General features: G+C 54.3%; 1 protein-coding gene across 23 annotated transcripts in view; it reads left to right on the forward strand.

Annotated features, from left to right (window-relative positions):
* Nucleotides 1-10,444, forward strand: part of SPTAN1 (spectrin alpha, non-erythrocytic 1) — a 68,126-nt gene that overhangs the window by 57,146 nt on the left and 536 nt on the right. For 8 of the 23 annotated variants that reach the window (XM_012772140.2, XM_012772141.2, XM_012772145.2 and 5 more), the window contains 12 exons: nt 1,010-1,108; nt 2,594-2,753; nt 3,379-3,455; nt 4,239-4,448; nt 4,843-5,139; nt 5,609-5,721; nt 6,486-6,503; nt 8,845-8,899; nt 9,352-9,548; nt 9,729-9,782; nt 9,864-10,010; nt 10,098-10,245. In XM_012772140.2, coding sequence (XP_012627594.1) covers nt 1,010-1,108; nt 2,594-2,753; nt 3,379-3,455; nt 4,239-4,448; nt 4,843-5,139; nt 5,609-5,721; nt 6,486-6,503; nt 8,845-8,899; nt 9,352-9,548; nt 9,729-9,782; nt 9,864-10,010; nt 10,098-10,245 — 1,575 coding nt within the window. Of the gene's footprint in view, nt 1-1,009; nt 1,109-2,593; nt 2,754-3,378; nt 3,456-4,238; nt 4,449-4,842; nt 5,140-5,608; nt 5,722-6,485; nt 6,504-7,647; nt 7,711-8,844; nt 8,900-9,351; nt 9,549-9,728; nt 9,783-9,863; nt 10,011-10,097; nt 10,246-10,444 lie in introns of all 23 variants that reach the window. The other 15 variants (XM_076009091.1, XM_076009092.1, XM_076009096.1 and 12 more) reach the window with 2 other exon arrangements.

Here is a 10,444-nt window from a genome sequence, read left to right on the forward strand (position 1 = left end):
ATAGTCACAGGGTGGATGAATAGACACTCCTTTTGATAGGAGATGTAAAATGTCGTTGTCAAATGTTCCTGAAGTCCTGGCGCCAGATGGGGAAGCGAAGTGTGCATTCCAAGGAATGGAGATAGCCCCCCAAGCCACCTTCCTCACGGCCAGTCAGGGTGATTTAGGTGGGATTTAGATGAAGTCAGTGATTTCCCATCTTCTGAATAGTTAGTTTCCTGGAAACGACATAAAGGGTATTATCTCCAGTGCTTAAATTGTGCTAAGGAAAAGAAGACTTGGAAGGTCCATTCTGAGATGTGCCCATATTTATCTTAAAATTAAGTATCATCAGGCCGGACGCGGTGGCTAACGCCTGTAATCCTAGCACTCCAAGAGACCGAGGCGGGCGGATTGCTCAGGGTCTGGAGTTCAAAACCAGCTTGAGCAAGACCCCGTCTCTACTATAAATAGAAAGAAATTAATTGGCCAACTAATATATATAGATATATAAAAATTAGCCGGGCATGGTGGCGCATGCCTGTAGTCCCAGCTACTTGGGAGGCTGAGGCAGGAGGATCACTTGAGCCCAGGAGTTTGAGGTTGCTATGAGCTAGGCTGATGACACAGCACTCACTCTAGCCTGGGCAACAAAGTGAGACTGTGTCTCAAAAAAAAAAATATATCATTGGTTGGTTGGGTGTTTATCTTGAGCTTCCTCTTTGTTCTTTCTCATGGTCTTTAAATGAAAGGGAGCACCATAGACTGATGAGCGAGAGCTCAGCCCTTCCGAAAGGCCCCCTCTGTGCTGCTAAGCCCACCCCACCGCCAGTTGTTCTCGCTGCCTCCTGGTTTTCCTACTGTTATAATTACCTGTTTGTTGGCGTACTCTTTATCATCCTGTTCCCCAGCCAGACTGTAACATGTGTGAGAGCAGGGACCATATTGGTTTCGTCACCCTCTGTCCCCACGGCCTAGCCCACAGCACCTAGCAGGCTCTCAGGAGCTGTCCTTGCTACTTCTACTCCAGGGCTTACTGAAGAAACACGAAGCTTTTGAGACAGACTTCACCGTCCACAAGGATCGCGTGAATGACGTCTGCACTAATGGACAAGACCTCATTAAGAAGGTGAGCCTGGCCCCTCGGTAAGACCTAGTCCGGGCTACCCACTTGCTGGCATCTCATGGGACCCCAAAGCTCCCTTCCTGAGATGGTCACCCTACCAAGCTCTGCATGGAGACCGATAACAATTCTGCTCCTGTGTTTCATAAAGAAAAGAGGATCAGTCCAGGTGCAGTGGCTCATGCCTGTAAGCCTAGCACTCTGGGGAGGCCAAGGCAGGTTGGATCGTTTCAGCTCAGGAGTTCAAGACCAGCCTGAGCAAGAGCGACCCCGTCTCTACTAAAAATTAAGAAAGAAATTAGCTGCACAACTAAAAATATATAGAAAAAAATTAGCTGAGCATGGTGGCGCATGCCTGTAGTCCCAGCTACTTGGGAGGCTGAGGCAGGAGGGTCGTTTAAGCCTGGGAGTTTGAGGTTGCTGTGAGCTAGGCTGACACCTAGCACTCTAGCCCGGGCAACAGAGTGAGACTCTGTCTCAAAAAAAAAAAAAGAGGATTATTATGTGACAAGCTGGATATTTCCAGCTTTCTCAAGCCAGTTAGTAAAGTTACTTTGTAGTGCTTATTTTTCCTGCCTTAATTTAGCAAACAGAGAAGCATCCATCCCTTTTGGTCCGTCTGTGACACTGACACTCCCAAATGCTGCTTTTAGTTTATTTCTCAAGTAATGCAAGCACTTTATAGAGATGGTAGAAAATGCAAATAAGCAAAACATAAAATAAAAATCTCCCGTACAGCCACTGCTCAGAGATGACCGTATTAAGATCTTCATGTCTAACCTTCCAGACTTTTTCTCTCCGCATACGTAGGGCCACCAGCTAGATAAAATAGCTACCAAGATACCTGTTTAATAGGATTACATCACTCCATAAGTTATCAAAAACCTGGCTGATGTATAGTACATTTTGGAAATTAATGTGTTTTATTCAAACACCCCTTTCTGGAGAAAGCAAGCAAGGGTCTTGGTGCTTTCTCTGCAGCAGTGAAGCCAGGGCCTTGCACATGAGTTCTAGACTGAGGGTGGGACAGCCCTCGGACGGCACTCTCCACCACCAGTCGCTGAGGGCCACGACAAACATCTAGTACCGCAGGACAGACACTGGATGTACAGTCTTTTATTTAAGTGCTAATTATTGAGGTTTTCCCCCAATTTTTGTTGTCAAAAGTAATATTAGTTAACTTTACAGTGGTTGAGTAAAAAAGAAAAAAATTTTTTTAAATAATAATACTAATAATATATTAACTTAAAATTGTAACACATGCCTCATTATTTCTTTGGAATAACGCCTAGGAGTAGAATTGAGGGTATTCACCTTAAGGCTTTTATTCTGTGTTGCTTTTAGAAAAGCCTTTCCTGTCATTCTTCCCCTGGGGCAGTGGACGGGAGCAAGTAGCTCACTTTACCGAGGTTGAGAGCCTTCCCAGGGAGGGCGCAGCCCGGGTAAGCGTAGCAGGAAGCCGACCGACATGTGCTTCTGTTCATGGCCTAGAACAATCATCATGAGGAGAACATCTCTTCAAAGATGAAGGGCCTGAACGGGAAGGTGTCAGACCTGGAGAAGGCTGCGGCCCAGAGGAAGGCGAAACTGGACGAGAACTCGGCCTTCCTTCAGTTCAACTGGAAGGCCGACGTGGTGGAGTCCTGGATCGGTGAGCACGGCCTCAGGCCCCGGTTCTGACTCTTCTAGGCCAGGAAGGATGTTCCCAGAACCACACCTTGTCTGCTCCCCACGCAGTCAGTTGGTTTTCTTCTGCAGGGAAGAAACTGATCAAATGTGGGCATATCAGACTATCTGCCACCAGGGCAGACCATTGGCTGCCAGCTAGGAGGAGAGTGTCCTGACACCGGGCTGACACCAGGGTTATCAACACAAAGGCCAGTAAACGCTGGAATAAGCAGTAGACGTCATAACGAGAACAAAAAGGGACCACGCTGTACCAGAGCTGTCCCACTAGCTTCGTGCGGCTCCCGAGGGAGGAGGAACTAGATTTCGACATCAGGACCCACGTGTCCTGGGTAGCTGCTATTATGTAGTAGCAGCTAAACTGCACCTAGGGCAGCCCGAAGGGCTTCTTTATGGTACAGATGCAGGCTGGGGAACTGGGGGTGCAGGGAGAAGCCAGCTAATGTGGGTTCAGAGACTGGTGTTGGTAATACTGGAATTTAAATGTAAACAGAATAATGGTTTTCATAGGCTTAGGCTTCTTTTCCTTTTTAATCCGTCTCACTACACTGAGAGGAGGTGCAGTGGATTTTCCACACTTGGTTTTCTAGGTGAAAAGGAGAACAGCTTGAAGACAGATGACTACGGCCGAGACCTGTCTTCTGTGCAAACACTCCTCACCAAACAGGTCAGTTGTGGCCGTTTTGTTCATTGATTGAAATCTATGCAAACAGCCTTTCCTGGTAGCTGGCTGCTGATGGGTCAGCATCTTTCACTGAGGTATTTGAGGTCAGGCCCTAGGGATTCAGCAGTGAACAAAATCCCGTCCTGGTCCCCGCAGCATCCAGGCGAAGTGAGGAGAGCCAGGTGCCTGCACGGCGCCACAGCACGTGCCGCGCTCAGCTTTCACCAGGAGAGGGCAGACCGGCAAGGCTTCCTAGGCTACATCATGAAGGGTGAACCGAAAGGTCACAGTCAGCCTGGCGGATGGCTCAGACCTGTAGTCCCAGCTGTTCAGGAGGCTGAAGTGGGAGGCTCGCTTGAGCCTAGGAGTTCAAGGCTGCAGTGAGCTGTGATTGTTTCACTGCACTCCAGCCTGGGTGACAGAGCAAGCCCCTGTCTCAAAAAAAGAAGGGAGAAAAAAGAGGTTGGAGGAGAGGCAGAGTGAGTGCTCCAGGCAGAGGTGCTGGGGTGGAGAGAGCCTGGCATGGGAGGAAGCCCTGGGGGGAAGGGCCCAAGGCTGGGGGTAGGGAGGCCAGAGGCGGCCGCTGCGGTACTCTGATCTGAAGGAGGGCGGGGGAGTGGGCAGGTGTGGCCGAGCGTCAGCACACAGGGAGGACGCCGGGCTGACAGTCTGGCTGGGGCACTTGGAGGGACAGTTGCTGGCACCTTCTGAGCCGAGGCACCAAGGAAGAACAAGTTCTAGTGTTGCTACAGTCACCACAAATTGGCTTGTCACTCCTGGTTGCAGGAAACCTTCGATGCTGGCCTGCAGGCCTTCCAGCAGGAAGGCATTGCCAACATCACTGCCCTTAAAGATCAGCTGCTGGCCGCCAAGCACATCCAGTCCAAGGCCATCGAGGCCCGGCATGCCTCCCTCATGAAAAGATGGAGCCAGCTTCTGGCCAACTCGGCAACTCGGAAAAAGAAGTTGCTGGAGGCTCAGAGTCACTTCCGCAAGGTGAGGATGGGCAGGTGAAGCTCAGCTGGCCCTGTGCCTGGGGAGACACGCCACCTTCCGTCTGCCGTCCTCCTGTGAGGAAGCTGGGGCCTCGGCACAGAGCTTCCGAATGTGGGCGCAGAGTCACCTTAAGCTGAGGCACTTGGGGCCTCTGCCTGTGAGGCTCACTCAGAAGCACCCAGGACAGGCTTGGACTCTGCCTGTGCCAAGGGACAAAGGGAAGGAAGGGAAGGCTTTGAGAAGCAGAGTCGGAGACAGGCGGAGAGCAGAGCTGAGCACCCAGCGTGGCCTGCATGCCTCTCGTTCCCTCCCTCCCCGCGCACAGCCCCACTGCCGCCTCCTGCTGGGGGACAAGCCCTGGCAACTCCCCTAACTCAGTTTCCTCCATTTCCAGGTGGAGGACCTCTTCCTGACCTTTGCCAAAAAGGCTTCTGCCTTCAACAGCTGGTTTGAAAACGCAGAGGAGGACTTAACAGACCCAGTGCGCTGCAACTCCCTGGAGGAAATCAAAGCATTGCGCGAGGCCCATGACGCCTTCCGCTCCTCCCTCAGCTCTGCCCAGGCCGACTTCAACCAGCTGGCCGAGCTGGACCGCCAGATCAAGAGCTTCCGCGTGGCCTCCAACCCCTACACCTGGTTCACCATGGAGGCCTTGGAGGAGACCTGGAGGAACCTGCAGAAAATCATCAAGGTGCAGCTCCCCACTGCTCCTGCCCTCTGGCGCTGCGCCTGCCCGGAGCGTCCTCCCCAGCCCCTGGTCACATCCCATTCTTGCTGAACGACAAAACTTAGGAGCAGAAGGAGAAAACAGCATGGTTTTGTTTATCAGAGGTTTCCATTTGTGTCAGTCTAGCAACTCCCTGCTTGACTATGATCGGTCACTTCCCCTCCTTGTCTTGCCAGAGGCCCTGGGGTGCGGGGCAGAGGGAGCCGCTGAGTGCCCTGATCCGCAGAACATCCACACCCCCTTAACATCCCAGCGCTCCCCAGCCAGCCCCGGGGAACTGCTGCTTCCCAATGTTACTTCCTGCTCCTCTCGGATTGGAAGGCGAACTGCTCAGCTGCTGGGGGCAGAGCTCTCCACCCTGAGCCCATCTGGGAGGAAGGGCTGGGGTCACAGCCCCTGCAGCGTGTAGCATCTTCCTCACTTTGGTCCTCAGGAGAGGGAGCTGGAGCTGCAGAAGGAGCAGCGGCGGCAGGAGGAGAATGACAAGCTGCGCCAGGAGTTCGCCCAGCACGCCAACGCCTTCCACCAGTGGATCCAAGAGACCAGGTGCCCGCCGGCCTGGGGCTGGAACAAGTCCTCACTGTGTTTACGCCCTAAAGAGCCTTCAGGTCCTTGAGGCTGAGTCCCCACACCTCAAGCCTCAGGGACGAGGCAGCTTTGCTTAAAACCAGAGGCATGGGCTGAGTGTGTGGCTCACGCCTGTAATCCTAGCACTGTGAGGCCAACGCAGGTGGATCGTTTGAGCTCAGGAGTTCGAGACCATCCTGAGCAAGAGCGAGAACCCGTCTCTACTAAAAATAGAAAGAAATTAATTGGCCAACTAAAAATATATAGAAAAATCAGATGGGCATGGTGGTGCATGCCTGTAGTCCCAGCTACTCAGGAGGCTGAGGGAGGAGGATTGCTTGCGTCCACGGCACTCTAGCCAGGGGCAACAAAGTGAGACTCTGTCAAAAAAAAAAAAAAAAAAAAAAAAAACAGAGGCATGTGAGGGTGAAAGGAGGGTTGGCATAGCCGGGTCAGGCTCTGGAGCGGGCGGCGTGGGCAGAGTTAGAGCAGCAGTCTCAGCAGTACCTGTCCCGGAGATTGAGTTCCTAGGAGTCCCGGATCAGGTAGAACCGTGCAGGGCCGTGTCAGCCCCCAGCTGCCACTTGGCAACAGAGGGTACAGCGTCTAACAGGGTGGGTACTGATGTTCTTGGTTTTGTTTTTCTTCCTTTCTTGTGTCTTCTCTCTGTCCCCTACCTCCCGATTGCCGCTGTTGTCCGGATGCCACATTGTCTCGCGGCTGCTTGGATCTGCTCTCCACAGGACATACCTCCTCGACGGGTTAATATCGTCTCCTTCTTTCCCCGGGCCCATCGGGTGGTGGTGTCTCGTGTGCTTGCCTCCCCGCCCTCGTCCCATGGCCTGGCTTGCAGAGGACCCGGGGCGGGCTGCGCTTCCCCCCCTTGCCTTGCCCGTCTCCTCACAAGGAGCCAGTGCCTTGCTCCACAGCCCACTGTCCTGCCAGGGCCCTCGGGCTGGGGAGGGAGCCACACCGCCTTTCTGTTGAGATTCCGAGGGACTGTGATCGAGCCAGGAGGCCAGACCTAGAGCGTGGAACCTGGGGAGCCATGGCTGTTCAGCCACTGGGCCGATGGTCTCTTTTGTTTCTGTTGGCCCGTGTGTCCAGGGCTGGTCATGGGCATGAAACTAGTGACAGTACAAGGGCTCAGGCTCGGTGCAGTAAGTCCAAAGCTGAGAGGAAGGGCTGTGTGGGGACCCTGCCACCAGCACCCCCAGGGGTGAGGGTACCCTACCATGTTCCCCAGCAAGGGAAGGGTAACAAAAACTGTCTGCAAAGATGCCCATGTGGTGATGTGACCGGCGGAGTCGGGTAGGAGCCCCCAGAGAGGAGCAAGGAGCGGGGCCATCATACCCAGTCCCAGCTGGGGCTTCCCTGCAAGGCCTAGGGCCTCTGTCTGGGTGGGTCACCTCTGCATTCTCTCCTGGAAAGGCCAGGGCTGGTGGGACTTTGGAGGCTTAGGTTGCATCCTAAGGCTCTACAGACAGGAATGTCAGGCCTGCAAAAGTGGCCAGGACAGAAAGGTGTCCAAGCCAGTCAGGCTTCGTGTGCCAATAGCAAAGTAGGTGGGGATGTGGACCACAGTTCCGGCCTGAGCTGTAGGGACACTCTGGCTGCCTGGCTCTCCTCCTGCCCCACGGCTGTGTCTGCTGGTCTTGCTCTTGTCTCCATGGGGGGCCACACTCCCCTCACCTTGTGGCTCCTCCCCAGCCCTGTCCCATCTTGCCCAGTCCCAGCGTAAGCTGCCCCAGGCTGGGCCATCGGGCCTCCCACCTCCAGGTACCCGCCTGGCGCCAGGTGGCCCTTGCCTGTGCACCAGCAGCTTGGACCCTGTGGCGTGTGTCTGTCGCGGTGTGCTCCTGCCTCCTCCCATGGTGTATTCACTGGTTTCTTTCCTTTGACTAGCATAGCGTATCGTCGCGTCATTCGTGTCTGTCAGTATGAAGTTGGGGATGATCTGTCTGGAAGGTTTTTCTCCTCTTATTTCTCTTCTTACCTCACTGTGGTTTTACCAATGCACTCTTGACTTCCCCTGGCGGCTCTGCTTTCTGACTAACCCACCGCCCGGCCGCTTGGGAAGGAGGGGTCTGTCCTCCTCCCACTGCACTGGCACCCCGCCTCCTGCCCCCAGGTCCCGGGGGTGTGCTTTTCCCTGGGGGACGTGGCGTGACTGTGAGTCTGACCTGCTGGGGTAGGAGGAAGCCTGGTGCCTTGCCTTGCTAGAGCACTGTGAATTGGGGAGATTTCAGAGCTAACCCTGGCTCGCTGGGTTTTAAAAGGGTAGGTGGGGACAAATGTGGGTACAGGGGAGGCTGGGCTAAAACCCCACCAAGTCCATGTGCACCGTGTGAACTGGTCCCTGCACGTAACCCCTACTCGTTTGTTGTCTGTTCACTGGTAGCTTTCTGTGACCTCGCGCTGTGACCCATCTTGGGGAGGAGGCTCCCCAAAGCCCATCTGCTCTTCAGAACTTGGCCCCGGAAAGGAGGCCCTGGCTGTGTCTAGATTATGCAGCCCGAACCTGGGGCTTAGACACAGCCATCTCCCTCTTTGGGCACAGTTAGAGCCACTTTAAAAACCCACATGGTCATGAGCTCCTAGTGCCCCACTTGTTCCCTTGTCTGAAGGTCATGCTGTCAGCCTGGGACATGGCTCCCTCGCTCCCTCCTCAGGAACCTGCTGGGAGACTGCAGGGTTTCTGGGGGTGGCTGTCAGGTTCATAGCCTCCCATCTGTTGGGGGTCAGGGGTGTGCAGGGTCTCTTGTCCCCCCCACAGCTGCAGAAGGTGCTCTGTCCCCATAGGGGAGCCTAAACTCCACCCCCAGTCACCTGAGGGCCTAGCTTGGCTGGGCCTGAGGAGCCACGTGAGAAAGGGTCCTGGCCCACGTCAGGCAGTAGCTCCTGTCGCTGAAATGGTAGAACTGTTACCTGCCCTCGCTGGCTCCCAGGGCCAGGTAGAAAAAGATAGCCAATGAGATAGGTGTTTTTCCCTTCATAAAAGCAACATGAGGTTGCCAGGCATTGTTGTATCAGAGGACAGTTAATGTTGAGCTCTTGGTCTGCTATGATCAGGCCCCTTCCTCACTTTGCCTCTGTGTTCAGGTCCTGCATGGTGGAAGAATCAGGAACCCTTGAATCCCAGCTGGAAGCTACCAAAGTAAGTACCCCCAGGGCTTCTGACCCAGCTGAGACTCTACCCAGCCACCCCCCAGCAGGTGTGTTCCCTTCTTGGTTTCAAGTCAGGGACCAGATGCACTGGTTACCCCTTTTCCCTTGTCGTAAAGCAGCAGGGGGCTCATCATTTTAAAGAAAATCTTTGGCAGTTGCTACCTGGGCCCTGCATGAAAAGTGATAGAGTCCCCTTTGTCTTCAGTACATACTGCCTCCCTACAGGGCTACCAACTTGTCTGTGGCTCTAATTAATTGAAAATCTTTCCCTCTCCTGAGGTTGTTTGAATTTCTTCAGCTTCACTCTATCCCACTGTCCCCATTATAGAATGTTCCCGTTCTAGGTTTCAGGACAGGCTAGGAGCAGGAGCTCAAGGAAGGCTTGGGCTGGTGACCAAGGCAGAGGCCCCGTCTCATGCATCTTTGCTCCCCACCTTGCAGCGCAAGCACCAGGAAATTCGAGCCATGAGAAGTCAGCTCAAGAAGATTGAGGACCTGGGGGCCGCCATGGAAGAAGCCCTCATCCTAGACAACAAGTACACGGAGCACAGCACCGTCGGCCTGGCCCAGCAGTGGGACCAGCTGGACCAGCTGGGCATGCGCATGCAGCACAATCTGGAGCAGCAGATCCAGGCCAGGTACCTGAGCCTGGGATCTGGGCAGGCACTGGCCCCAGCGAGGGCTGTAGGAGAAAGGGTCTCAGCCATCTGACCAAAGGTCGGCCCAGAGACTAGCAGTCCAGAGAGCTGGGATGGCAGAAAAGAAAATGTCACCTGCTATGTGGTTGGCCCCATCCCTAACTCTGTTCTGACTTCCAGGAACACCACAGGTGTGACCGAGGAGGCCCTCAAAGAATTCAGCATGATGTTCAAGTGAGTGGCCTCAGTCGCCTGGGTGGGGGTGGGCTCAGCAGTAGGGCTGTGTGCTGAGCAGCCCTGGGCTTTGTACTGCAGGCACTTTGACAAGGACAAGTCTGGCAGGCTGAACCACCAGGAGTTCAAATCCTGCCTGCGCTCCCTGGGCTATGACCTGCCCATGGTGGAGGAAGGGGAACCTGACCCCGAGTTTGAGGCAATCCTGGACACTGTGGATCCAAACAGGTAAGCTTCAAGGGCATGCCGCAAAAACAGCCTCTGCCTTGGGCCCTGTCTGCTCTCCCTGTTCACAGCCCTTGCTCTGCCCTCCAGGGATGGCCATGTCTCCCTGCAAGAATACATGGCTTTCATGATCAGCCGTGAAACCGAGAACGTCAAGTCCAGTGAGGAGATCGAGAGCGCCTTCCGGGCCCTCAGCTCAGAGGGAAAGCCTTATGTGACCAAGGAGGAGCTCTACCAGGTACGGGCCTTGGGAGATGGGTTGAAGGGGTTTCCTCGGTGGAACTAAAGCTAAAAGGTCGTGCTTGCATTTGTGGTGGAGCTGAGTCTAGGTGTCAGTCCCCAGTTTCAGGCGCTACCCTGTGCTAGGTACAGGAGTTTTATCCATTTACAAACGAAACTAGTCCCGTACTGTTGGTAGAACTGGCTGTGAACTGCGA

The sequence above is a fragment of the Microcebus murinus genome, chromosome 12, assembly GCF_040939455.1.
Source record: "Microcebus murinus isolate Inina chromosome 12, M.murinus_Inina_mat1.0, whole genome shotgun sequence".
Classification (NCBI taxonomy): domain Eukaryota; kingdom Metazoa; phylum Chordata; class Mammalia; order Primates; family Cheirogaleidae; genus Microcebus; species Microcebus murinus.